This window comes from Zalophus californianus, chromosome 14, assembly GCF_009762305.2.
Source record: "Zalophus californianus isolate mZalCal1 chromosome 14, mZalCal1.pri.v2, whole genome shotgun sequence".
NCBI lineage: Eukaryota > Metazoa > Chordata > Mammalia > Carnivora > Otariidae > Zalophus > Zalophus californianus.
In genome coordinates this window covers 24,292,420-24,320,383 of record NC_045608.1, presented here as the reverse complement: position 1 = coordinate 24,320,383, position 27,964 = coordinate 24,292,420, and the positions used below count along the sequence as shown (strand labels likewise).

General features: G+C 53.1%; 2 protein-coding genes across 5 annotated transcripts; one reads left to right on the top strand and one right to left on the bottom strand.

Annotated features, from left to right (window-relative positions):
• Positions 1-798: 798 nt before the first annotated feature.
• On the bottom strand, positions 799-7,093 carry LOC113913053 (translation initiation factor IF-2-like). Its single transcript, XM_027576999.1, has 5 exons — positions 7,059-7,093; positions 6,956-6,963; positions 5,799-6,858; positions 2,127-2,299; positions 799-1,670 (listed from the first exon to the last, which is right to left on the bottom strand). Exons 1-4 carry the CDS (start codon positions 7,091-7,093, stop codon positions 2,293-2,295), a joined length of 1,110 nt encoding a protein of 369 aa, XP_027432800.1. The 3' UTR covers positions 799-1,670; positions 2,127-2,292.
• Positions 6,378-25,336, top strand: PATZ1 (POZ/BTB and AT hook containing zinc finger 1). Of its 4 annotated transcripts, none has more exons than XM_027576658.1 (5): positions 6,378-8,362; positions 9,757-9,820; positions 16,140-16,311; positions 22,237-22,374; positions 23,843-25,336. In XM_027576658.1, exons 1-5 carry the CDS (start codon positions 7,092-7,094, stop codon positions 24,259-24,261), a joined length of 2,064 nt encoding a protein of 687 aa, XP_027432459.1. In that variant the 5' UTR covers positions 6,378-7,091; the 3' UTR covers positions 24,262-25,336. The 4 variants fall into 4 exon arrangements, with proteins under 4 accessions (XP_027432459.1, XP_027432461.1, XP_027432460.1 ...); XM_027576660.1 differs by having other exon boundaries at positions 22,302-22,374; positions 23,843-24,106; XM_027576659.1 differs by lacking the exon at positions 22,237-22,374.
• Positions 25,337-27,964: the final 2,628 nt, after the last annotated feature.

Sequence of the window (27,964 nt, the reverse complement as noted above, 5' to 3'; positions counted from 1 at the left end):
TCGATATGGGACTCGATCCCAGGACCCTGGGATCATGACCTGAGCCAAAGGCAGCTGCTTAATCAACTGAGCCACCCAGGTATCCCAATTTTTTTTTAAGACTTTATTTATTTATTTGAGAGAGAGAGAGAGACAGAGAGAGTGCCCACACACAAGTGGGGGGAGGGGAAGAGGGCAAGGAGAAGCGGACTCTCCCTTGAGCAGGCGTCCCTAAGGGCATTCTTTTTTTTTAAGAAATTTTAAATTGAGGTAAAATGCACATATAAAGGTCACCATTGTAACCATTTTAAAGTGTGCAATTCAGGATGCCTGGGTGGCTCAGTCCGTTAAGCGTTTGCCTTTGGCTCAGGTCATGATCCTGGGGTCCTGGGATCGAGCCCGGCATCAGGCTCCTTACTTAGCAGGGAGCCTGCTTCCCCAGCTCCCTCCGCTGGCACTCCCCCTGCTTGTGTGTGCTCTCTGACAAATAAATAAATAAAAACTTTTTTTTTTTAAGATTTTATTTATTTGACAGAGAGAGAGAGACAGCAAGAGAGGGAACACGAGCAGGGGGAAGTGGGAGAGGGAGAAGCAGGCTTCCGGCCGAGCAGAGAGCCCGATGCGGGGCTCAATCCCAGGACCCTGGGATCATGACCAGAGCCAAAGGCAGACGCCCAACGACTGAGCCACCCAGGCACCCCTAAATAAATAAAATCTTAAAAAAATAATAAAGCGTACAATTCAGTGACATTTAAGTTCATTCACAATTTTCAAAATTAATTTATTTTGAAAAATGCCTAAAAAGCAGTAAAACAAATATCTTGATTTTTTTTTTAATCCACCTTTAAGAACTCCATTGACCTTTAGGATATGAACTCTTTCTCTGTCATCTGTAGTCCATTTTCTTCAGTTGGCCATTTGTCTTTCGTGTGTTTGTGTGTGCGTGTGTGTGAGTTAAGGTCCTGCTGGTGACAAAGAGGCAGGAAATACTGTTGATGATAAACCATGGCCCACAAGAGCACTGTCACCCCCGAAGACCACAGCACAGAGGGCCCTAGATAACCCTGGTGGGGGCAGGAGCAGGAGCTTCTGAGCCTGTGCCTCTTGCAGGGTCTTTGGTGAGGCTCAAAGAGAACAGGAAGAACAGAACAGGCAGATGATTTGCACACTCCTTCCAGTCACAAAGGAAATCCAATTGTCAAGAGAAAGAAAAGAGGCCCAGGTTCAGTGGAAAGAGCCTGGCTGTTGGAGTTAGGGAGGCCTGCACTCAATTTGGACCCCACCCCTCACTGGTGCAGGCTTGGAGGAACCACCTTACTTCCCAGTTACCTCTAAAAAGGGGGCAATCAGCCTACCCTCAGAGGGAGGCTGGCAGGACTAAATACACTGGCACAGGTCACCCAGAGCTACACCCAGAGCTACACTGTCAGCAAGAGGCAGAACTGGAATTTGAACTCCCATCTGTTTGGCTCCTGCTTGAGGTACTGTGATTGTACCATGAATAATCTTGTCGCTATTGTCATTAGACAGCCAGACACAGGGGCACCTGGGCGGCTCAGTTGGTTAAGAGTCCGACTCTTGATTTTGGCTCAGGTCGTGATCTCGGGGTCATGGCATCGAGCCCCTCATTGGGCTCTGTGCTCAGCGCAGAGTCTGCTTGTCTCTCTCCCTATGTTCCTCCTCCTCTCTCTCTAAAAAAAAAAAAAGAGAGAGAGAGATCGCACCAGACACAGCCCAGCATTGAAGAGAGTCCTCAAAGGAGGTGGGTTAGCTTCACATGCCTTCTAAGCAAGTCCAATAAAGGCAAGTTGAGGGGATGGGTGCCTGACTGGCCCAGTTGGAGAAGTGTGGGACTCTTGATGTCAGGGTTGTGAGTCTGAGTCCCACCTTGGGTGTGGAGAGATTACTAAAATTTGAGAACCTTAAAAAAATAAAGGTGAGTGTGGTGGTTTCTTGTTATCCTGTGGAAACGACAGTGCCTCTCTCCTATGCTTAACTCTATCACTTCCTCCTGTTGTTGGGTCCCTGGCTCATGGCCAATCATTCAACAAAGCCTGGCAGCAGGGTACATGGTCCCAGAAGCAAACCAAGGTCCAGGGGCCACTCTGTCTCATGCATGCTTTCGGCCATTCCTTTCCCTTCCTTACCTGGCCCGTCCTGTTTCTTCATCCATAAAATGAGAATCCCAGGGTAGGCACCTCATGAGGGTGTTTTGAGAATTACAGAGGGTCAACTCAGTAATGCACTCAGAACCATGGCACGATGAATGTTCTCTGCTTATTATCAACACCCTGTCCCTGTCCTCAGGGAACTTCAAAACCTGTTGGGAAGAAAATACATTATTATGAGACAAGATTATAAAGCAATATATAATATAGGACCCAATTATATTTAAAAAAAGAAAACCCAAATATTATACATATGTAGAAAGAGGAAAAGACCAGAAGGAAATGTTGACAGTGCTTAACTGTTGGTGGTAAAATTACAGAAGATCTTTATTTTTCTTTGTGTTTTCATGTCTTTTCTACATTTTTCTGCAATGCACATATCATTTGCAATCAGAAAAAAAAAAATCTCTGTGAGAGCTGAGAGGAGTGAGCTATCACTTGGATCTGAGCTTGTGAGGAGGATGCCCCAGGGGAAGTGGGATTTGAGCCAGGCTTGAAAAGAGGCGAGAATTTGAAGAACTGGGGAGGGGAGCTGGAAAAAAAACCCTTTTTTATTTCTTTTTGTTTTGTCTGTTTCCTCCTCTAGGCTGTGGGCTCCCGGGGGCACCATCCATGGTCTAGCTTGTTCACTGCTGTATCCCTAGCATCTAAAACAAAGAACCCCCAAACCTGGTGCTTAGTAGGTGCTCAATAAATACAGATCTGGTGAGTGAATAACCTTGACAGCTCCGCTTAGCCTGGGAGACAAGGATGCTCTCAGTTCCCTGTCCAGCTGGTGCACTGCCAAAACCGAGGTGCGTGGTTTCCATGGCAACAGAAGAGGGGCCTCGGCCAGCAGCAGGAGGCAGATGCAGGGATTGTGAGCTCTGCATCTTTTCAAGGTGCAGCCTGGAAATTGGGAACATGGCGGTGGGCTCTTTCAACAAATGTTGAGGAAAGGGAAGGAGCTTCATAAATAGGGTTAACTCAGTTCATCACTGTACAGGTCTGTCAAATATACCAATGAATAGTACTTTGGGTCTTTGAAGGAGGGTGGGAGGCTCTTAGTGGGCGGAAGGCTAGGGACCCAGGAAAGATTTGTTCTAGTCTGGACCCTGCTGTGTGACCTTGGAAAGGTTACTTAACCTCTCTGAGCCTCGTGTTCATTTAGAAAATAGGAGGTTTGACCAACTTTAGAATTAGTTATAAAAAGATGTGTGTGGTAAGAATGTAAAATGCTACAACAGTTGTGAAACAGTTTCATTTCTCAAAAAGTTAAACAGAGAATTATCATATGATGCAGCACTTCTATTGGTAGGTAAATATCCAAGAGAATTGAAAACAGGTACTAAAACAAATACTTGTACACGAATATTCATAGCAATACTATTCACAATAGCCAAAAGATCATCAGTGGATGAATGGATAAAGATGGTATATCCATACAATGGAATTAAGCTATTATAAGTTATGAAGTACTGATTTGCGCTATGACGTGGATGAACCTCAAAAAACATGCTAAGTGAAAGAAGCCCAACTCAAAAGATCAGATATTGTATGATTCTATTTGTATTAAATATTTACAACAGGCAAATCCATAGAGACCTAATGCAGCTTGGTGGTTGACAGGGGCTGGAAGTGGGGAGGGACTGCCTAATGGACACAGAATTTTCTTAGGGAGTAACGAAAATATTTTGGAACTTGATAGAGGTATCGTTGTACAACATTGTGAATGTAGTATGTGCTACTGAATTACACACCTTAAAATGGTTGATTTTTGTTAGGTGAATTTCACCTCAATTACAAAAGAAAAAAAAAGTGTCCTGCAAGCACACCTTGTAGCCTGAAGTTACAGAATGGAATCTTGGGACCCTAAGAGAGGAACAAAACTGAAGGATGAGTTAGAGATGAATTTGAGAGATCATCACAGCAGCCCTGCCCCCACCCCAATTATACTGCCAAGGTGACATGCAGCTGGGGCCAGAACTGAGATCTAGATCTGTCTCTGGCCACTTCTCCACGGTGGGATCCCAGGTCACTCACTGAAGCTCCCTGAGTCTCAGGCTTCCTATCTGCAGAATGGGGCTGATGCATCTTCTGTTATCCTCACTGCACTGTGGATGAGGGTCCTGAGAGCACTCTGTGAATCCATCTTCATTGGGTGAACCCTCTGGGATGAAGGCAATCATTGGACTGTCTTCCAAGCACCGTACAATGAGAGCCAGTTCCTGGTTCAGGAGGTACTCGTATGGAAAGAGCACACTCTTAACTGGTTAACTGGTTGGATTTGTGTGGCCCTGGGCGAGTCACTCATCTTCCTGTTTCTTCAGCGGTAGAACGTATTTACATCTACCTTAGAGAGAGGATGTGTGTACACCGTAAGCCCTCAAAAATCAGATCCCTTTCCTCTTTCTTTATGGTTCTTGAACACAAATATTGCCGGTTCCTGGGATCTGCCCAAGAATCTCTGAGCTGTGGCTCAGAGAGGATAAGGCAACTAGCCCGAAGTCACACAACTAATTTGGGCTTAGAACATAGATCGCCTGCCTCCAGATAAAGGGAACTTGCCCCAAGCCTCTAACGTATTCTCTCCAACAGGCGTTTGGCACCTACTACGCCCTAAAAAGGGCGGAGGTGTGTAAGGAGAGAGACCCAGCACAGAATTAAATGCTGTGTAGACATGACCTTCGAATCCTCATCACTCCGTGAGACAGGTGCTGCTGTCCCGGGTGTATATATTAGGAACGGACTGTTTAACAGAGGCTTCATTGCAGCCAAGTGACACCAGAACACACAACCAGAAAGCTGAGGTCTCGAATTCGAACTCCGGTCCAGCCACGGCTCCTCGCCTGGAAGCCCCCCACTGCGCGCATGGCTCCATGCAGTCCAGGCGCGCGGCTGTGGGAATCCCGAGCGGAGCTGGAAGCCGGGACCGTTCATTTGCATGCTAATACCCAGAATGCTTTTCCCCGCACACAGCTTCTCTTAATGGAAGCGCTCAGTTTGGAACCGTGGAAAGTTTGGAACACATACTTTGCTCCCTCTTTGCAACTGTGGGAACTTCCTTCCCGCACACGCGGTGCCTGCAGCCCCGGGCTCCAAGTGGCGGCCGCCTGCGCTTCCCCGGCAGGCCAACCTCGGTACCTAACCCGCGCGCGGCAGCATCCCCAGGCCTGCCGGGGACAAAGCGCCCTGGCCTGCCGGCGGGGCCCGTGACTTAAGCGCTCGGCGACTCTCTGGGCTGCGGGCACTGGGGATGCTCCCGGCCCCAGGAGGCTTTACGGCGTTCCCCGGACCCGCCAGTATCCCCGGTTCCCTGGGGGTTGCTGGGGTGCGCGGAGACCCCCGTTCCTGTCCATCGCCCTTGCCTCTGTGCTGTCGCCTCCCTGAGCTAGTGACTTCCCGCTCCCCGGGGCACAAAGCTCAGCGTGTGGTGGTCTGAGAAAAAGGCTGGACGATGGCCTTATCTCCCCAGCTCTCCCAGGCACGCAGCCCGTTCGGTTCGGTCAGTGAGCCAGGGTGCAGAAGCAGCTCCGGAGGTTCGGCCTGCCCCCAGCCAGGACCCCGGGCCCTCGCTGGGGTTGCGAGCGGGGAGGCGGTCGCAGGCGACTTCTGGGGATTTCGCGCACCAAAGTGGGGCTCCGAAGGGTAACCGACGCCCGCTCGACTTACGGGTGCACACCACAGGCTGGGGGGCCCAGGTCTGCACCCCTCGGTCCCTCACCCCTCCCTCCCGTCCGCTCGCCGCCACTCTCGGCGGGGAGGGAGGGACAGTAGGAGCTGGTTTGCTGGCTTGGCGCTTCGTTTGCATTGGTCCGGGGGGGCTGAGACTGTAGCCCCCGGCCCCGCGGGCGGGGTGGGGAGGCGGGGGCCGGACGGGGGCTCAGTCTGCGCCAGCATTGGCGGAGCTGGGGAATGGGGAGGGGGGGCAGGAAGCGGGGGGAGCGGAGCTGCGGGGGGGGGTGTATAAATAGGGAAGGGGGGACGTGCATCCTCGGCTGGGTGAGGGGGGGGCGCTCGGCACAAAGAAAGTGGAAAGTTTGCAGCGCCGGGCGGCCCGGACCAGGGATCCGGGTGCGCACGTGCAGGGCCGGGGGCGCCGGGGGCCCCCCACGCCGAGCTCGCCGTTTCTTTTTTTTTTTCCCTGCAAGCGAGAGGGGGGGTGTTGTTGGTATCGCCCCCTCCTTCTCCTCCCCCCAGGGGTGAAAGTGCAAGAGGAAGTGCAGCCGCTGCCATCTTTCCTCCGCTCCGAACACACGGAGGCCGGGGCCGCAGCGCCGCCGCTCCGCCGCCGCCTTCGCCCGGCCCGGGGAAGGGCCCACCCTGCCGCCGCCACCGCCCGCTCGCTCCAGCGTTCGCCGTCGCCACCGCCCGCCAGGCTCCGGGACCAGGCCCGCGCTGCCGCCCCCGTGCGCGCCCCGCCGCCGCCGCCTTCGCCTTTTGTTTCCTCCGCTCCGGCGCCCCCGCCCCGGCTCGCGCTTTGCAGGGGACGCAGCGCGCGCCCCCAGCGGGCCCGGGAAAAGCCGCGGCGCGCGCGCGCACGCCTGCGCGGCAGACCCCTCCGCCTCCTCCCCGCGCGCGCGCGCTCCTTTTGGCTGCGCGCCGGCGCCGCCTGGCGGGCGGGAGGGGAGGTGGCAGGCGCATTTGCAGGAGGGGCACACCTCTTTGCTCGCGTACCCCCCGGAGGTAGACCTAGGAAGGGAGGCGGGCCGGCGGAGAGGAGAGAGGAGCGCTCAGTCCAGCAGGGGTGGGGGCAGCTATGTGGGAGGTGGTGCGCCCTGCGGTCTAGACAGACCGATCCGAGCAGGGGGCGTGTGCGCTCGGCGCACCTGCGAGACTACAGAGCCTCAGGCCGGCACGTGTGGGGAGTGTAGATACGTCCGCTGCGCCCCGCTTCTCGCTGCCTAGGGGAAGGGGGGGGCGGGCAAGTGCCGCGGCCCGGTTTGTGGGGAGGGGGCGGCGGCCATGGAGCGGGTGAACGACGCTTCCTGCGGCCCATCGGGCTGCTACACCTACCAGGTGAGCAGGCACAGCACAGAGATGCTGCACAACCTCAACCAGCAGCGCAAAAACGGCGGGCGCTTCTGCGACGTGCTCCTGCGGGTGGGCGACGAGAGCTTCCCAGCGCACCGCGCCGTGCTGGCCGCCTGCAGCGAGTACTTTGAGTCGGTGTTCAGCGCCCAGTTGGGCGACGGCGGAGCTGCAGACGGGGGTCCCGCTGACGTGGGGGGCGCAGCGGCGGCCCCAGGCGGCGGGGCTGGGGGCAGCCGGGAGCTGGAGATGCACACCATCAGCTCCAAGGTGTTCGGGGACATCCTGGACTTCGCTTACACTTCCCGCATCGTGGTTCGCCTGGAGAGCTTCCCCGAGCTCATGACGGCTGCCAAGTTCCTACTGATGAGGTCGGTCATTGAGATCTGCCAGGAAGTCATCAAACAGTCTAATGTGCAGATCCTGGTGCCCCCTGCCCGGGCAGACATCATGCTCTTTCGTCCCCCTGGGACCTCGGACTTGGGTTTCCCTTTGGACATGACCAACGGGGCAGCCTTGGCAGCCAACAGCAATGGCATCGCAGGCAGCATGCAGCCCGAGGAGGAGGCAGCCCGGGCCGCTGGTGCAGCGATTGCGAGCCAAGCCTCCCTGCCTGTGTTACCTGGGGTGGACCGCTTGCCCATGGTGGCTGGACCCCTATCCCCCCAACTGCTGACTTCCCCATTCCCCAATGTGGCATCCAGTGCCCCTCCCCTGACTGGCAAGCGAGGCCGGGGCCGCCCAAGGAAGGCCAACCTGCTGGACTCAATGTTCGGGTCCCCAGGGGGCCTGAGGGAGGCAGGCATCCTTCCATGTGGCCTGTGTGGGAAGGTGTTCACTGATGCCAACCGGCTTCGGCAGCATGAGGCCCAGCATGGTGTCACCAGCCTCCAGCTGGGCTATATCGACCTTCCTCCACCCAGGCTGGGTGAGAATGGGCTACCCATCTCTGAGGACCCCGATGGCCCCCGAAAGAGGAGCCGGACCAGGAAGCAGGTGGCATGTGAGATCTGCGGCAAGATCTTCCGTGATGTGTACCATCTCAATCGACACAAGCTTTCCCACTCGGGGGAGAAGCCCTATTCCTGCCCAGTGTGTGGGCTACGTTTCAAGAGAAAAGATCGCATGTCCTACCATGTGCGGTCCCATGATGGGTCGGTGGGCAAGCCCTACATCTGCCAGAGCTGTGGGAAAGGCTTCTCCAGGTGAGGAATGGTGCCCCCTACCCCATGACCTGTCTTATTCCTGGCTCATGGGACAGTTTCTTGCTTAGATCTGGGGGTGTGGGATTTGTGGGAGGCACTTGACCCTCTAGGGCCACATCAGGTTTGGGAAGAGTATTTTAACGGCCCTGGTTTTGTGGCCCAGAGCTGCTTTCTTTTCCCACAGGGAAGTTCTGTGGCACTAGGCGTGCCCTACTGTCTGTCTTCCTTTGGGCCTTTTGGGAAGGGGCTGGATTCCTCAGGCCACAGCCACGGGGCCTCACCATTCTTCTCCCTGGGCTCCCTTTGTGTTTCCGGCACCAGGCGTGGGGCCCCCTCTGGGGGCGGGAGGCTTTTCCTCCAGCGACTTTCTCTGCTTGAATGGCTGCCCAGGGAGGGACTGAAACAAGTGCATCTGGGACTCCTTACACTCCATGCCACCAAATCCCCCCCCCCCACACAGAGCACTAGCCATCCTGGATGGGCAGACTCAAGATTCGTCCCTCACACCCTCCTGGGATCATGGGGCACAGAGTTCTGCACCCAGAGTCTCTTAGCACCAAAATCTTTGATCTGCTCTGACCTGGTGGCTCCAGAGCCTAACTGAACCCATAGATCCCCTTTATGTTTTCAGGACAGAGAGGAGTTGGGCAGGATATCTTTTTGGAATCACTTTTTAGTGAGCCTGATAGAGAACTGAGGACTTGTCTGGGAGCAGAGGGTTGTTTTGTTTTTCCCCTTGAGACAGTATTCAGAATAAAAGGCTGGTTTTAACTTGCCTGGATACTGAGGACCTTGTGTGTATGTGAACCTACGGATGGAGAACTCCCTTGGAGGGGCCCCAACCAGGAACCAGTCTTACCGGTCAGGCAGTCCCTGCCCACCTGCTCTGGCGGGCATCTGGTTTACCAGCCCAGCTGGGGACCTACGGCTCTATCCCTTGGCCTCTGGGGACTGAATTCCATCCGGGTGGCATTCATTGGCTGCCCTGGTGGGAGAGGCTGGGGGAGGGGAATACTGAGTTTCTAAGGGGCTTTAGTCTGTACAATGAATCACACATACCCCCTCCCAGAAAGGCTGCAGTAAGGCAGTCTTGTCTCATTCTAAAGCCACCTCCTCTGGTCCTAGAAATCGGTTGAGCTTGGTGGGGGGCAGGGCGAACGGGTAGGCAAGGTCAGAGACAAACACTCACTTCCCTTCCCCCTCTAGAAAAAACCAGGACAGAGAGGCCTGGGCCTATGGAGCTGGGTGGTGACTTTGTCTTTGTCATGCTGGGATGGGGAAGAGGGAGTCCCCTCCATCCGTGTGTGTGCAGGTACGGGTGGGGAGTCTGGCCAAGTTTGCGGCCCCATCTTTTGAGGTCTTGTTTTAAAGTCTCTCTTGGTTCTCTTTTCTAGGCCTGATCACTTGAATGGACATATCAAGCAGGTGCACACCTCTGAGCGGCCTCACAAGTGTCAGGTAGGGGTCGGGGCCAGGGCAGAGATGGGCTGAAAGACAACACTGCTGTTCTCACAGCCCGGCCACAAGCCAGCTGATGTGTGTGCTGGGCCGGCTGACTGACCACCACCGCTTTGCACACCTCCCCCTCTGTCCATCCACCCTCTGTCTGCTTTCCTCCTTTGTTCTTCCCCCCGGCCCCCTCCCCCCCACCGCTGGTGTCCCCTCCTTCCTGGTTGCTGGGTCCTGATTCCCACCCTGTCTCTGTCTTCGCTCTTTTGCTTGGCTTTTCCTCTCCTGGCATTTGCCAGCTCCTTGGATGGTGGGCCACATTGCACACATGTCGTCCTGGGGGCACCGGCTCCCCATTGGGCCTGGCTTCTGGTTCCTAGCAGTTTGCAGGAGCCACCATGGAGAGGCAAGGGTTTGTAAAGAGCTCCTGGTGGTCCAGCTAACAGCGCTTCCCCTTGTCTGCCAGGCAGGCTGAACTTCTGGGTCCCCTGAACTTAGGGCACGAGGGGTGCAGCAGGAACAACAGTGAAGGAGGATAGAGTGGATGGTCTTGATTCTTTGAGCACTGGCACCTGTTTAAGCCACTCTGAGCCATGTGTGCAAACAGCCAGGGCTTCTAAGGACTGGAGAGCAAGGTGGTTTCCTCTCCCTGTGAGCTCTTTGTGTAGCAGTAAGGTGTAGGGAAGGCTGGGCAAGATTCTCACCCTTGGTTTGTCTGCTTCAACAAGATCTGGGGGCCCTGTGGTACCCAAAAAATTGAATTTCCTCTCCTGGCCCCTGAGCATTCCTTCCTGTGTGGATGGAAAACACCGGTATCTTCTCCTTGGCTATCCCCCTTCCTATGCCAAGTTCCCACCATCTGAGGGGGAGACAGAGTGGTGGGGTGCTTGTTACAGTCTCTGGTAGGATAACCTGCTTCTCTTATCCTGTTGGTGGCAAGGAGGGAGGGTTCAGGGAGACCTGCAGGGAGGAATGGACGTGCTGTAGGTTGGGCAGCGAGCCCCCAGGGGCCAGGTGTGGACGGTGTTCACAGCCAGCCAGGCTAGGTGGCCTCCCCCGAGGACGACGACCCAGGGTGGGCATGCTGGGATCCGTCTGTGCCTCGCTGCCTTCTCTCTGTCTCTGATTTTCTAATCATGGAGCACATTCTGACTCTCCCAGGTAGCGTGCTGAGCAGCCTGGCAGAGTAGGAGGAGCCCAGAGGGCAGTGGGGGCGTGCCCAATGGCCTGGGGGGGTAACCTGCACTCTCTGCCCTTTTTCCAGGTGTGGGTTGGGAGCAGCAGCGGCCTGCCGCCCCTGGAATCTCTTCCTAGCGACCTGCCATCATGGGACTTTGCCCAGCCTGCTTTGTGGAGGTCGTCCCATTCGGTTCCTGACACCGCCTTTTCCCTTTCTCTAAAAAAATCATTCCCAGCCCTCGAAAACCTGGGCCCAGCACACTCCAGCAGCGCTCTCTTCTGCCCAGCCCCGCCGGGATATCTGAGGCAGGGCTGGACTGCCTCAGAAGGCAGCCGGGCCTTTACCCAGTGGCCTGTAGGCTAGCCTGGGCCTCCCAGAGAGGGTTTTTCTGTGGAGGGGAACGGGAATGGCGGTTGCTCTGAGACCCCTGCTTTTGGGAGAGGCCAGCAAAATGGTTCCTGCCCACCATGCCCAGCTCCTTCCTGTGTTATTTGGAGTCTTTCCCAGCTCAGGGACCCCAGGAGTAGTAAGGAGCTCCTTTCTGGGTCCCCCCCACAGCCTCCAGGTTTCTTTCTGGGTTCTCTTGTCTTTTTCTCCCCCTTTAACAGATGGCACCCCTGGGTATCTGTCCTTGCCTGGGTGATTTTAGGGGTCGGTGCTTTCCCAAGAACCAAGTCACGGACTTATGTGCTTCCCCTCTCCTAGCATCACCTCCTGCAAGGTGTGGGGTTTCTAGAATGGGGCTTGGCCACCCCTCCCCCCACTCTAGGGGTGAATCCCCTCCAGAGGAGAATGGAGCAACTCCAACTGGGTCAACCCATGCTGCCCTCTTCCCTTCCCACTCAGACAGGTCCTGCTTTCATTTCTGGCTAATGAATTAGACTTCTGTGTTTTTGAGGTTTACTAGTAGGTCTGCTCAGGAATTAGACTAACCAGTAGCTTTATATTGGTTCACCCCAATATACGGCTTTGGGGGCTGATAAAGCAGATGTAGACCCCCCCAACCCGGATCCCAGTGATATGCCCTTTAGCCCCCGCAGCCTCCGCGGGGATCACAGGAGTGATGATAAAAGTTTTCATTCTAACATTTGAGGCTTTGTGTGTTTTGTCCTTGGTCTCTGTCATAACACTGACATCATTGTCCCTCGGTGTACGGTGTACGTAAGGAGCCCACTCCTGCCTTGCCCCTCCAACACACAGACCTGCTGGCCCCACCTCCTGCCCATTAGCCAGAACTCCCCTAATGATGACCCAGCAGGCGAAGACATGCTGGCTCTCATGCTCAGTTAAACAGCAGGGGCATCTGTTTTGCATGGTGTGTATTCTGAAAGCATCAGAGGTGAAGAGATGGCCCGTTGGGAGTTGGTTCCCTGGGCAAGAGCTGGGCACGGGCTTATACCTCTCCACCCTTCCTGATGCCACAGATGACAAAAAGGGCCAGTTACAGACACTGGTGCCACAGCTTGAGTGAAAAGACCATCTGAATGTTGGGGTATGAAGCCTCAGGGTTGTCAGTGACACACAAATCTCAGGGCTTGGCCTGAGTGTCCTTAACTGGCTCAGATGCCCTCAGGCGCTGCTGGCTTAGTGACCACAGTGAGGCTGGGACATTTCCCCCACATGGAGTTCAGCCTGAAGCCAAGAGACTACAGCAACTCAAGACCTCTCCCATTACTTGCAGTGGCCCCACTTCTCGGGCTAGTTGGGGGGTGGTTTGGGCTGGAGGACAGCTCACTAGAGGAGTGAACTGAAGTGGGAACAAGGGAGCTGACAACCCCCAAGAAGAAAGGGGCCAGTGAGGCCAATGGCACTCGGCCTCCATGTATTGCCCTTAGACTTTTCCAGGGCTATAATAAAAAAGACTGCTTGAGACCACACCCCCTTTCCCCCCACCTCCAGGCTGCCAGACTTCAAAGGCCACCAAAGGTTGGGTGTGTGCTAGTGTCCCTTATACCATTTGGGCCCCATTCCTGAGCTGCTCAACCCTTGGGGAAAAAAGCTTTAGGCATTCTGGGATGGGGAGAAACTATTTGGGGAGTGAAGGGAGCATGACTGGGACTCAGTATTGAGTGGGGAAGACCAGAAGAGACCTAAGCTCAGGGTGGCTGGGCTGGGACCTGGCAGTTGTGCTCTTGATAGCAACAGGCTGCCTGTGCACAGGGCAAAGTGGTGGCCATTCCGAACATCAGGGGTGATCAGAGCATGCCATGCTGGCTCGCTCCTGTCCCATCAGGGTTGCTTTGTCTTCTCTCTGTCTCCAGGATGAGAAGTGCCTTTCTCCGGAGTGGCCCCAGTATACAGATTCTAGGTGTCCCCTTCTTTGAGATCTGTCTCTCCTTTGGCCACTCTTCTGTGTCATGTAACCAGGCTCTTTGTGTTCTGTGTTGTCTGAACTTCTGACAGGCCTAGACTCAGGCTTGTACACTTTGACAATTCCCCCACAAAAAACCTTGGGGACTGCAGCCATGAAGGGTCAATTTTGGCTCAGAGAAGCCAACTCCACCTTGGCTTTGTAATACAGTGAAAGTTTTTGTTGTGTTTGTGGGTTGTTTTTTTTTTTTTCCCCTAGCAGCAGATTTACATTCCTAATTATGTTTGCTCAGGCTAAAGTTAGCTTTCATTCCTTGAGAGATAATCAATGGAGGAGGGGGTGGGGGAAGTCAGCTTGGTCTGGGATTTTAATTTTGCTTAGCTAATCCCTCAAATGGATAATCCACTTGTGGATAATTGAGGTTTGGCTGTCTATTATCTTTAGGTAGCACAGTATGACAGGCAGTGCTTCAAAGGACAGACCCCAAAAGGAGGTTGGCAGGAGAAACAAGGCGTCGCTTTCACATCTCTCTAGTGGCGCCTCTCCCGGGGACTGCAGAAGATGGAATTCTGAATGTGTGCTTTCACCGCATTTTCTTACACCTGGTCCATGTTTGGCTCCTTTGAGTTCTTAGGCATAGACCACACTGCCTCTCATTGTTGGAGGGCTGGTCCTCAGGTCACTGGTTGGCAAAGCTGGTGAATGACCCCCAGATAATTTGTCAGGTGCACCCCTCTCCCCCCAGGGTATTTTTGGCAGCCTTTGCTCTGGTTTGCAGGGCCACTGGGCTGGGTGGAAGATGGAATTTTCCCCCCACTGTCGTCTGTGATTGGGTCAAGAGGTCCCTGACTGAGGAGGGGCCCACCGGTGGCCATGAGACCAAGCGCCCAGAATGCTTCCTGAGTCACCTAAGTGCTCGAGAGTTTCTCTGCAAAATGCCGTCACTCTCCCTTTCAGGGGAGTCCTGGCCGCCGCGCACACTGTTAAAAAGTATCCATACCTTTCCCACCGGAAACTCTCCCTGCTGAGTCTGGAAATGGGAAAAGCGCAGGCTCAGGCTGGTTCACATCCCAGCCGGCCTGGATCCCCTCCAGGCCTCTGTCTGCCCAGCTGTGGAGTGGGGAAGGGAGGAAGACCTCAGGGAAGCCGCAAGAGCAGGGAGGGTGCTGGCCTGCCTGGCAGCGACAAGGTTTTGACTGCTGCTTCCTCTGGTAGCTGAGTCGTGTGCTTCGGGCCAATCATTCTCCAAACTCAGCTTCCTCATTTGTCAAAAGAATCAACTCAATGCATGAAACAGATAAAGGCAGTGTTTCATTAGCATAAGGTGTGCTGTTCAGATGTGTAGCAGTCACTTAGAGACAATGACAGAGCAGCAGAGCTGGCCCTGATGCTCACAGACATTTGGGATTGGAGCAGGAACAGCAGAATCTTTGGCCTCCACAGTATCGCATACACTGGCTTCTTGCTTTGACCATATACAGTAAGGAGATAAACATTTGTACGGGGTGATGGTGTTCAGACATTTACCTTGAGGTCCTGGGATCTCAGGAGGTGCTTCTGTTAAACAGAGACGGCAGGAGCAGCTCCATTCTAGTGAGTTAAGGGGTGATGGGTCTTCTCCAGTGGGTTAACATTCCCTCTGTAATGCACTTAAAGGGGAATGTTGCTTTCTTGTGGGAGTTCTAAAATAGTAAACACACACACACAGAAAAATTAGTCAGACTTGACATGAACCTCTGAAACACCTCCATGGAACCAAAATAGTTTTGAAAGTCTCCAGGCTGAACTCCCCCAATGACTTCCCTGACATTCTGTGACCTCCAAGGCTGGGGTGCCTGGGCAAGCCCCTAGATGAGGAAGGGCCGTTGGAGGTCAGGGACTGAGACTGAGTCAAGGCCTCAGGGACGGAAAATGCCTGGGGACCTGGGGCTGCCTCCCAGGGTGCTAGTGCTGACCCTCAGCTCCTGAGTCATCCTCTCCTGGGGACAGGCTAGGAGTTGGTGCTCACACCACGGTTTTCTATGGCCACATTCTCTCGGAGGGTAGTAACACAGCCTGCCTCAGAGGGCTCCTGTAAGAATGGATTGCATGAGATCAGTGCCTCTGACAGGCTTATCATGGCGCCTGCCTGGCATAGAATGCATGCTCAATCGATGTGGGGTGGTATCATTCTTGTTATTTCCAGCACTTCCGCAGCTTAATGTCCCACAAATGCTTCTGAATCGTGGCCTGCCTTCGCTCTGCTAATTCTCACATTAGCAGAATCAACGCTATCGTTTTAGGGGCTGCTTTCTCAATACAAACTCACAAGAATATTATAAGGAGTAATCTCTGTGCTTTGTCCTGCCTTTCCTTTCCATTTCCCTGTGGCCAAAACTAAGGTCACTTTTGAATAAAGTGGATAAACTGAATTCTTTGCATAAAGCAAGTAGGGAAAACCCAGGATGGAGGACAGGAAGACGGATCTGTTCATATGCCAGCTTCTATACGTTCACTCACAGTCAGTGCAACTAAAGTCAACTCATGTTTAAGAACAAATGCCTCATCTCTATTTCGTAAAAGAGTGTGACACTTAGTGTACCATGTTCTGGGCATGCTGCGGTGGCCATTTGGAACCAATAAGCCCAACTCAGGTGTCTCATGAGGAGGAATCATGGGAAGTGAGAGCAGCTTGCTTGCCTTCTGGGGAGGAAGTGTAGGCCACAGGTAAAGCTCTCTTTATACAGGGATTCCAGGTGTTGGCCGTGTGAAACAGTTTTTGTTTCCCTGCTGTGCTCGGTGGGGAGTCAGGAGTGTAGTGCGTTTTCCCCTCATCCTCTTTCCCTTTCTGCCCTCAGACCTGCAATGCTTCTTTCGCCACTCGAGACCGTCTGCGTTCCCACCTGGCCTGTCATGAAGATAAGGTGCCCTGCCAGGTGTGTGGGAAGTACTTGCGGGCAGCTTACATGGCAGACCACCTGAAGAAGCACAGTGAGGGGCCCAGCAACTTCTGCAGTATCTGTAACCGAGGTAATCTCCCTGCTATTTCCTCACTCCCAGGGGCTAGGCCTGAGCTTGTGTGGGAGGCCAGGGGTGTCTTGATCACCTTGCCTCAGACTCCACTCCTTGCACGGCCGGCCCTCCCTTCCCACTGAACGATAAACACCTTCATCACCCAGCTAGCTATACCTCTTCCTTCCCATCCTTGGGATGCTTGGAATAGGAGTTCCCAGGGGATCAGCAAGTGGGAACGGAAGGAGAGCGTGCCGTTTCCAAGCCTGGGCTCATTAACACATGTGCTGTGTGGATGGCACGATTGGATACATTTCGTAGACACCACTGAACTACTGAGGTTGGTGGGAGAGTCATTAGGCCCCAAGAGGTGGGAGAAAAGGGGTCCTGCTTGAGAGCTTTTGCTGGCTGATTCACTGGCATGTGAAATTCAACAACCAAGGAAGGAGGTTGAGTCTGGAGATGGACAAGGGGCAGAAAGTTTCTAACAAATGGTCGGAAAAGAGCCCAAACCCAGGTAGACTGTGGTCTTGATGAGACAGGAAAGTGGAAGGTGCTCTGCGCAGGACAGCATGCTTGAGGCCGAGGTTGGCCTAGGTAGAGTCTGGCTCTGTGGCCCCAGTGCTGTGTTGATGGAGTCAGGCCTGCCCCTGAGCTTCCGCCAGGGCTTGTTGGTGGTTGCAGGGCTAAGGTTTGTGCTGTGCAAGCACAGTGTCAGTGGAGGAGGCTTGCGCCGGATCTGTGCGGAAGGAGGTCGGGGCAGCCGTCTGTGGTGGGTGTGAAGATGCTTCTGCACGATGCGCTTGCTTTGGCCAGGTGCGGACGTTGCTGGGAAGTCCTTTCTCCTGGGACAGTTTTGTCCCAATGCCTCTGTAAGTCTTGGGTATGGCTTAGTGGATTGAGTACTGAACTGGAGTCAGGGGACCCAGGGTTTAGTCCACACCCCTCCTACCTTGCCCTACTCTGACCTTGAGCTCTCCCTTCCCCTTTCTAAGCCTCCCAGTTTCTTTATCACTTAAAAGGGGTTAAGAACACCTCACCTTGCCCACCTCACAGGGTTGTCGTGATGATCCCAGGAGACAAGGTAGGTGAAAGTTCTCTGAACTCCCCACAAGGAGCTGCACACTTGGGAGGTCCCGTCCTTACACTCTGTAACCATGTTGGGAAAGACACAGCTCACTGACTCTCTGGTTTAGACCAGGCACAACACCCCTGCAGTCCTTGGCTGGAATCTTTGGGTGCCTGTGCTGTCTCCATGTGCCCTGAGGTCACTGGTGGAGGAAGACTGCAGAGTAGCTGGATGTTCTTGGTGCCCTGGAGCTGGGTCCCTCCCTGGGATTGCATACCTGGGGTTTGCCATGAAGCCCCCTGGATATGGATGTTTGTACCACCAGGAAACCTGCTGTGAAAGCAGGGAGGTGGTCATAAAAACTGCTGAAGCGTCTGTCCTATTTTCTGACACGTCAGTCGAACCCTTCCTGGCAGGAGCTTCCCCTGAGTAGTGAGCTGTGGGGTTGTGCGTGTAAGGAGTTATCAGGCTGTGGCTGACCATCTTGACTGTGGCTGCCCCAGCTCTAGAAAAAGATGGTTTCTTATCTTAATTCATCCTAACCCGGCTTCCTGACAGCACCCCTTCCCCGCCACCAGTGCCTCACAAATAACTAAACCGGTGCTGTCAGCAGGTGCTTGGTCAAATTTTCAAGCCTGAGGTTCTCCATCTGAGAACTGAGGTCAGAGACCAGAGGCAGGAAACCGGTGAGAGTGGAGAAGGATGTTAATGACAAAACTCAGAGCCTAGCTCAGATTGCAGAGTGGGGCAAGAACTGGACAGGAGACCCAGGGCCACAGCCCCTGGGGGCCCAGCTCAGGAGGAAAGAAGAGCTGAGAGCAGCAGGGAACAGCAGGGAAAGTCGACCTAGTTCGGAGATAGCTGATGTGGCAAAGCCAACTACTGTTGTACGTCATGACTTGGGTCGCAGCCACAGGCCCTGTGACTGGGCTCGGGGAGCCAGAAGAGTCAAACCAGAGCCCACCTTTTCTCAGTAAAGCCAAGCCTAGATCTGGATCATAGGCTGAACACCTCTGGGTCCCAGAGTCAGAATGGGAAGTCCCATTCCTCCAAGAAGACAAAAGAGGGCTCTGGTCCAGCCCTTCCTAGGCATACAAAGAGAAGAGCAAACAATTTTGGTCTTTATCAGAAGAGAAGGAACAGGATTCTACTTCAAGACTCATTTATTGGGCAGAAATAGGAGGAGATGACTCCTGAGGAAAAAAAAGAAAAAGAAAAAGAAGAGGAAGGTAGTTTGTTCAGGAAGAGAAGGATACCAAAGACATCAAGCCCCTGGAATCAGAATGCAGCAAACTCTGGGTCACCCTTCACCCTGCCCACCACCAAGGCTGTGATACAGGAGGAGGTGCACAAATAAAGGAATGTACTTACCGGGGCACCTGGGTGGCTTAGTCGTTAAGCATCTGCCTTCGGCTCAGGTCACGATCCCAAGGTCCTGGGATCGAGCCCCCATCGGGCTCCCTGCTTCTACCTTTCCTACTCCCCCTGCTTGTGTTCCCTCTCTCACTATGTCTCTATCTATCAAATAAATAAAATCTTAAAAAAAAAAAAAAAGAAACGTACTTACCTCCGTAAGGGTTCAAGCAAAGGCTGATGTCAGCTAGATGGTCAGATGTTTGAGGCTGGATCCGGTGCCCTTTGAACCCCTTCAATCCCAACAATTCTCAAGCAGTCAACTTAACTGCTATAGATCTGCCAGTCTTTGCCATACAAACGACTCTTCCCCATGAAGCATGAGAAAGAACAGAGGCAGCCTGGCTGCTCTCACAAAACTTTTGAGACAGATGACCTTGTCTTTGTCCTAGAGACATACCAGGATGTGGGGCATACCATCTGTAGAGGAAGATTATTTGCAGTGGAAGGAGTTATGATGGCTAGAAAAGGTGGTTTACTCATTTGCAAATCCAGGAAATGAGTTGAGTTGAATGGTGGGAAGGAGAGAAGAACCTGGTAGATCACCATGATTTTCTTCCTTACTTTTTAAATTTCTGTAGCAGGGCCTTTGTATATGCACATGTACTGGTATGAGAAAGAGGGATAGCTTATTGGAAATCTGCCTTTGACAGAGACAACATCTGAACTCAAACGTCATTGCTTAAAGGTAGAAGAAGCCTTCTCCCTTGTCAGAGATGAGCACACAAGTTATCACCCGTGCCAGTCATGGACACAGACAGCCTGCCATACCCCTGGACTGAGCTGGTACAGACCTACTTAGTGCCTCCCTCCAGCACAGCTCTGTTGGGCATGACCCCATCAGGGTTTGGACAAGAGGAAGGCAGTCCCTGACCCCTGTGTGGATGTGAAACTTGCAAAAGGAGATTTGCTTCTGGAGTGCGAATTGCAGTGTACGTACCAAGGAAGAAAATGCAGTGGAGGAACAGTAGCCTTTGGTTGTAAATTCTTCATCTTTGGAGTGCGAGGGAGGGTGAATGACTTGTTGGCTGTAGTGAAATCACATGTGTGCTCACTGTCTTCATCGTTCTGGTGCCTGAATCAAGCTGCCTCTTTGGTTCTTGGTTAATCAGTGGTGAATGGGCAGGTGAGTTCAGAATTCCGGCTAAACATTTCTGAATTCAAAGATAGGTTCTTTTCAGAAACTCGACTTCTGTTTTATCCCAACACTTGGCTGCTGAGTTGCTCTGTGTTTAAGTTCTGGGCTTTAAGTGGCAGCTGTGGATCCACTCCTACCACCCTGCCATGTGGTTTCGCTATAGATAGTACAGTCTGCAGCTGGGGTAAAGTCAAGTGTTCCTCAGACTGTTTTTCAGGAAAACACAGCAAATTTTCATTGAGCGTCTGCTGTATTCCCCTACTAGAGCTCTCCCCACAAGGAGTAAATATAATAATTCCTGGTGCTCCTTTCCTCCTTTCCTGTTCCCTTTAATCTCAGTGGACCTGCCCTGGTACACCATGGAGAAGGCTTCACACCACTTCAGAGGCTCCACAGGGATTAAAAAGCAAAAGAAAATCCTTTCCAAAGTGGAGTCATGGTGTCATTGGAAAGTCCTGATATCTTATGCTGGTTGCCAGGGGCCACAGCACCAATCCCAGGGGCAGGGCTAAGGTCCTCTTTCCTGTTAGCCTTGTCTCCTCATTCCTGACTGCAGCCTCCCTCTTAGGGATGTTTATATGGGACCTTCTTAAGCCAGCTGGGTCTATAAAGTAGCTGCATCAGGAAAGAAAGGAAAATTCACTCAGTCCCCCTTCCCTCCAAAACCACCAACTGCCATTGCCAGGGGAGTGTTTGTTAAATAAGCTTGCCACAGGTTAGCTCCTGTCTGTTAGCAGCTTCCATTCTAACCCACCAATATGGCAGAGAAACACAGAAGTGTAAATGGTGATAACGAACCTACTGCCAAAATCCAAGGGATGATTCCAGGGCCAGGGCCCATTGAAGAGTCTGCTCAGAGCTTAAGGACCACATGGTGGCACAGGGTCCTGGGGTTGGAGGCCAGGCACTGCCATCTAGTAACCCCACATGTGACTGCAAGTTTCTTAACCTCACCAGCCCTCTTTGTTTCTTCATCTGTGAAACAGGTATACTCATAATTCCCAGCTCATAGGGTGGGTGGCTGGGGTAATTCTACAGAAGAATGCATGCAGCGTGCTGGGCCCTGGCACACCACTATCACTTGCTAAAAGTGAACCTTTATTACTGTTCCAGCAGCATTTGAAAGGCCATGCCAAATCAGATTTTTTAAAAACAAGTCTCGTGCAGACATTACACAGTACTCTGCAGCCTCTGACCTGTTAAGCATGGATCCCACTGTTATCCTAGGACTGTAATTTTCAAGGGGAATAAAAGCACTTGAGAATGTGTCAACCACATCTGGAGTAGATTAAAGGGCACTAGCGCTCCAAGTGGACCTTATGTTAAAACGCTTCAGATCCTGCTGAAGGCATGTTCTGATCCTTGACCACGGTAGAGTTGGATGACACAACTTCCTGCAAAACCCAAGTCAGTATCCTTTGACTGGCCTACCTGGTTTCATGTCCTCAGACTTGTGGCTGGTGTGGAAATTGACCCAAGATCTTCTCTTCCCAGCCTGAGATACCACCTGGCTCAAACTGACCAGAGCATCTGGGTTGGGCTGCTGCAGTTTCAAGATCGCTGGATTGCCCCTCCTCCAAAACAAAGACAAAGATTATGTTTCTTCCTTAATTGAACGTGATGGATGCTCCAAAACCAAACCAAAAAGATGACTATGAATAAGATCTGACTGAGCCTCTTTAAGTTGCTATTTCTTTTGTTCCTCAAAAGGTCTGAAGAGTTATTAAATCCAGTTATTCTGAAAGTGAGAAAGTAGCAAAATAGAACATGTCCTGCTAGATAGAAGAAGGGAGACTCCTGGAGGCATTCCTTTGGGATTTCATCTTGCCTCCATCCGGTTTGTTGTGCAGTTTACTTTTACACGTGTTAAGCAGGCATTCTGTTGGCTGGAGTCCTGCAGCTGCCCTTGAGCCTCATGACTTTTCTGACGACATTTCTAGCCATGGTCTCTGCAGCTGACCTGGGGCTGTAGCACATCTTCTCCAACCGTTCACTACTGAGGCACCAAGCAAGCCTAGAGGCATTTGGCCTCTGGCCCTGGCAGGAACAGGATCTCAGGCCACCCTTCCAGGCCACCGGCCTCGGTCCTCCACCGCAGCCTTGCAGAGCGGGCTCTGCAGAGAAGCCGATTCGAGGACAGTGCCACCCATCCTGAGCCAGGGGGCTCCTGTGGTTGCAACCGTTTTTGAGCCAACAAGGGGGCCCCTTCTAGGTGCAGCTGACCTGGGAATGCTAGCCAGAGCGGCCAGAGGAGAGGCATGGGGGAAGCAGAGAGGTATCTCTGTGCTGGCCGCGGGATCTCATCTCCTTTTGTCTTGTTTAGGTTTCTCCTCTGCCTCCTACTTAAAGGTCCATGTTAAAACCCACCACGGTGTTCCCCTTCCCCAGGTCTCCAGGCACCAGGAGCCCATCCCGAATGGGGGAGCAGCGTTCCACTGCGCCAGGACCTATGGCAACAAAGGCAAGCGACCCCTTGCTCTGCACTTTGCTTCTCTGCGCAGACTGTGTTGTGGGGGCGCTGGGCCGGGCGTGGGGAGGCGGGAAGGCTGCCGGCTTGCTGGCCGCCTCAAGGAGGCTCTGAGATCTGAGTGGCAGTGGCCTCCAGGACAAAAGTCACAGTGGGTATCTCACTCCAGGGCAGTGAGTGAGGCTTTAGGGCACTGCCGAGATCCAGCCCCCGCCTCCTCTTCCCCAGCCCTCCTCCCTTGCTCCTGGTCAGCCCCCACTGCAGGGGGGCCCTGCAGGGATGCCCCGGGCCCAAGGCTGGAAGAGGAGCCCTGCATGATGAGTCACTCTGGGCCTATCCATTGCCTGTGGCCCTTTAAGGATGGTGTGGAGCTGTGGCTGAATGCTTTCTTTTCCTTCCACCCTGTGGGCAAGGGGAAGCCAAGGGCTGGCTTCCCCCTCCACAGGGGTGACTGGTTGCTGTGAGCGGCCCTTTCTGGAGGGCCTCTGGCTGCATTTGTGAGATGCATGGCGATAAATGAGCTACGTGACTGCCTCTGACTTGGAGTTGGTCTACAGAGAGCTCCCTAGGCCCCACCTTCACTTGTTGATTCAGGGTGTTCTGTGGTATTTCACGTTGTTGCCCTGGGGATGATGCCAGGGGCTTGGCAGATGGCAGAGATGGCATGCTCCACGCTCCCATCACAGACCTCCCTTCCCGGCATGGCTCTTTGAACCCAGGTAGGAAGCTGCTGATTGGTGGAGGACTGCAGTGTGGGCAGGGCAAGGCAAAGCAATGAGGATTGCCTTGAGGCCCAGCTTGTCCTGAGCCCTGTGTGGGGACAGTCAGCTGACTGAGTTGTTCGAAGTTGCTTTTTAATCTCTATGCTTTGGCCGCTTGGCCCTGGATAGGTTTTGGCAGAAGGAAGGCGGTAAGGGCAGGGCTTGTGTTGGCAGCATTGGGCAAAGGATTGGCTTCTGTCTCAGCCATCAGGGGGTCTGCTGGGTTGAGGACCTTTCGGCTCTGGTTCTGCCTTGCTAGGGTGCAGCTAGTCTGGTGTGGAGGTGAGGCCATTGATATACCTGCTCAGCATCATCAGAACAGCCGTCTTACCCCCAGGGGCAGCCAACAGAGCGCCCAGGAGCTGGGGGTCTCTTGAGTTGTTCTGGGTGGAAGCAGTGGAGGTCCCCTCTCCATACCCTCTTCCTCGAAGCAGGCTGAGATGGTGGTGAGCCATACACGTGCACCTGCATGAAGAGTCCGCGGCGAGGGAGGCTGGCAGCCCCAGGGCCCTGCTGTCTCACCCCCATAGGCACACCAGTCTCCCAGACCGACCAGCTGAACCTCCGGGGGTTCTGCCAGGGCGGTGGCTGGCCATCCGCTGCCCTCCACAGGCCTGTGAGCTGGCCCTTCCCGACCCCTCCAGGAGGGGGCATCTCCAAAGCCTGGCCTCATCTGTCCTGTGTGTTTTGTTTTTTCCTAGAAGGCCAGAAATGCTCACATCAGGATCCGATTGAGAGCTCCGACTCCTACGGTGACCTCTCGGACGCCAGTGACCTGAAGACGCCCGAGAAGCAGAGCGCCAACGGCTCCTTCTCCTGCGACATGGCAGGCCCCAAAAACAAAATGGAGTCTGATGGGGAGAAGAAGTACCCCTGCCCTGAATGTGGGAGCTTCTTCCGCTCTAAGTCCTACTTGAACAAACACATCCAGAAGGTGCATGTCCGGGCCCTCGGGGGTCCCCTGGGGGACCTGGGTCCTGCCCTTGGCTCACCTTTCTCTCCCCAGCAGAACATGTCTCTCCTCGAGTCCTTTGGGTTTCAGATTGTTCAGTCGGCGTTTGCATCATCTTTAGTAGATCCTGAGGTTGACCAGCAACCCATGGGGCCTGAGGGGAAGTGAGGCAGATGCGGTGTCCCCACGGAAATGGCCACCGGGGACTGCTGAGAAATGCTGTGAATGCGGAGGAAAGTAATGTCTTTGGGTTCTGTAGCTGAGAGATTTTTATTCGTTTTTAACCCCCCCTTGCCCCCACCCTATCACCCCACCCACCCCCACTCTACCACCCATCCCCTCAGTGGTCTTTAGAAATAGATTCTCATCTGATACTCTGCAGGAATATCTGCGAGACCTGGTATGGGATAAGGGCAGAAAACACTACATAGGCCTCCAAGGCAACACCAGTCCCGGTTTCTTTAATGGGCGGAAGCTGGAATTCCTGGTGCTCAGTTCTTAGTGACCCCAATCCCAAACCCACACCTGATGACATTCTGGGACCTCAGTGATTTGGGTCCCCTCCCCCTTCTCATATCCTTCAAGAGAAACCACATTAGGGTCTCCACACACTTATACAATGCTGATGCCCAACTGTTTTCAAGGAAGCTGGAAGCCTACAGCATCCCATGGACCATGGGGTGAGTGCCCTCTGAGAGCCCCTGAGCTTGACCCTTGACCTGGAGGGCCCCAGACCTTTCTGAGCCCTACCTGGAGGCTGGCATTTTGCTACTAGGACAAGCTCAGCTATTGAGGACACCCCCACCCTAAATTCCAGTTCTTATGTGATTTTAACCATTCAACTTGCTGTTGGGTTTTAATTCTCTAATTATTATTATTGTTATTATTTTTTAGGACCAGTTGTAGTGAATTGCTACTGAAAGCTATCCCAGGTGATACAGAGCTCTTTGTAAACCGCAGTCACACGTTAGGGTTAGTATTAAACTTTGTTTAGATGTACCATAATTAACTTGGCTAGTTGATTGTTTGAAGTCTATGGAAGAAATAGTTTTATGCAAAATTTTAAAAATGCCAGTCTGGTCAGGGAGGTGTAGGGGGTTTCAATGTTGTTGGTAGCCAGGAAGGCAGGAGAGCTGGTAGGTGGGGACATTGTGTGCCTCGGCCGTGTCACATGTGAGCAGGCCCAGGTTGACCTGGTGATGTGAATTGATCTGATCAGACTATTAAAAACGTTAGTACATTAATCTACCTGCTCCCCTGAGTCCGGTTTTTCAGCCACAGGTGGGGGGCCCTTTGGGACCCAGAGGGTGGGCACCTGGGGTGGGGGTGGGATCCCAGGAGACTTCTCTTCCTCCTCATTGTACCAGCTGCACTGGGACTGCCCTGATAGTTGGGTGTTCCCACTGAGGACCCAGCTGCCAGCATTCACCCATTTGTTCAAATATTCACTCCCGTTGTCTTCACTGCTTTGTGCCAGCCCCAGCCTCAGACAACCCTGGTGAGCAGGACACCCTTGTGGAGCTTATCGGGAAAGAGACAGTTAACAAGTAAGCAGATTTAACCATGAATTCAGGTAACAAGAAGTCCAGGGAAGAAAACCAGGCAAGGTGGGGACAGTGACAGAGGTAGGGTGGTCCAGGATGGTGAGGGGCAGGGAGTGGGGCTCTGGGAGAGAAGACCTGGAGTTAGAGAGGACCCAGTGTAGCGACCAGCTAAGACCTAAGGAGGGACATGGGCAGGAAGAGAATTCTCATGGCCAAGGGGCTCTAAGAAGCTCAGCAACATGAATTCCCCTCTACCCCCATTACCTACAGGGTTGAGTAAAAGTTGTTGCACTCTTTGTGGTGAATGTATGAAGAGAAGGGGGAAAGAGGACAGCAAACAAGAGGCAAGAAATGAACACAAGGAAGAATTAATGGGACCAAGAATTGCAGGGAGAGGGGACTGGCCAACTTAAAGCAGCCTGGTCATCTTGAGAAACTTCAAGGAGAAGGAAACCCCTCAACTAAGTGAAACAGCATGTAACCTCCAAACAAGTAGGAAAAAAAGTGATAAAGGAGAGAAAAATAAACACAGACCTGGAAGAATAAACAAAGCATAAAATGATTTAGACCCACATTAATACCATTAATTACATTGCTCTGGTTTAAGGCAAAGACTCTGAGCTGGATTTAAAAAAAACACAAAACAAAAACCTCTAAGCCATCTACATGAAATCATGGGTAAGTTGCCGGGTTCTGTGGAGTGTGTGGGATGGAGGCTCAGGCCCCTTGGTATCAGTAGCAGAGGAAAGGGTAACCCTAAACTGCTGAGACCCTGTGAATGTGGCCTTGTGACCACCACAAGATCTGCCAGCTGATAGCACCCATCAAGCGTTACAGCAGAGAACCTGGCCCTGAACTGAAAACATTATTAGTCCTGCCCCCCTGCAAGCCCCTGATCATGTCCCTGGATAGGCAGGGGCCGCAGTCAGGAAGCAGTATCTGTGCACGGCAGGAGGGGAACAACAAAGCAAGCAGGCTGCTTCTTACAAAGCACTACTCACCTGGAGGCCTGAGCAGCAAGAGGAGGTCCGCTGCCTGCCCCCCAACCTCTATCTCCTCTGTATACCTGTGCCTGTCAGGCCACAGGGAAGAAAGCTGTGCAGAACATGGGTGCATAAAGGTGGAATGACTGCCATGGTCAAGGGTAAAGAGCCTGAGCTCCAGCTCTACCATCTGCTGTCAACCCTGTACAAATCTTTGAGCCTTAGTTTCCTCATCAGTACAAAAGGCATGAAGGTTAAGGGAGACCATCATGAGCTAACATTTTCTGTGCCTAATTCTCAGCACAACCTATGAAGTTGGTTCCATTACCATTCTCCTCCTGCAGATCAGCAAATAGGCTCAGAGAGATAGAGGCACCCCTCCCACCTCTGCCCCAGGTCACAGAGTAAGTGCCAGAGCCAGGATACAAACTCAGGTCTGTCCTCTGAGTCCAGAACCTTTACTCCCAAGCTCTAGTGACAGTGCCTTTACACACATGTAAATACCCACTACCATGCTTGGCACAGAGCAGGCCCTTACCCTGCCAGGCCCCCAGGACAAGGGTTTGCACAGTGCAGCAGAAAAAAGCCATGGAGGAAGTCAGGGTCAGTGCCAGCAGGAGTGCCCAGAGACCCTTTGTGAGCAAGCACTCTTCATGCTTAGGTGACCCTCTGGGGTGACTTGCACCCCACTCCAAGTCACTTGCTCCAGGCAGAGCTGTCATACCAGGAACCCATCCAGCCACTACCTGATAGCCTGGGCAAAGACTGGGCACTGGTCTCACTTCCCCACAGCAATGATCACCCATCTCTGCCCCTGGCAGAGATTAAGGAAATCCCATGGCACCAAGGAACCCTGGCACACAGGGCTACTGAGAAATCTGACCACTGATAGACAGAAGTGGGTGGGACCTGGGGGCCTGGCAGGTCTGGGACTGTGGCCAGTCTCAGGATATACTTTGTGAGATACCTTTTACAATTCTGGCAGTTCTCCAAGCCTTGGCTTCCTTGTCTGTAAAGTGGGGATGATGGGGGACTGACTTGGAAGGGTTGTAGTGAGGATTAATAACGTATACCAGGTACTGGGCACAAAGCCAGGCTCCCCATGTGTAAGAATGAACTTCAGCCCCTTCCCTGGCCCCCTCTGTTCCTGCTCTCTGCCTCTGTCCCTCTAGAGCCTTTGGGGACCCCCAAAACTGACTCTCCACAGCAACTTGCCTCCTCTGTATTTCCCTGGCTCCAATCCCACTTTTCCTACTTGGTATGCCCCAAGCACAAGTCCCCCTTGTACTTTCATTTTTCATGTATCAGGCCTTTACTTATGCCAACCTTCAAATCACATCCAGT

Excerpts from the sequence above, each read along its gene's own strand:
- PATZ1 (XM_027576658.1), top strand. The coding sequence starts at position 7,092 with ATGGAGCGGGTGAACGACGCTTCCTGCGGCCCATCGGGCTGCTACACC. Across the intron at positions 16,312-22,236 it reads CTGCAGTATCTGTAACCGAG|GTTTCTCCTCTGCCTCCTAC; the intron begins GTAATCTCCCTG and ends TGTCTTGTTTAG. Across the intron at positions 22,375-23,842 it reads CAGGACCTATGGCAACAAAG|AAGGCCAGAAATGCTCACAT; the intron begins GCAAGCGACCCC and ends GTTTTTTCCTAG.
- LOC113913053 (XM_027576999.1), bottom strand. The coding sequence starts at position 7,093 with ATGGCCGCCGCCCCCTCCCCACAAACCGGGCCGCG.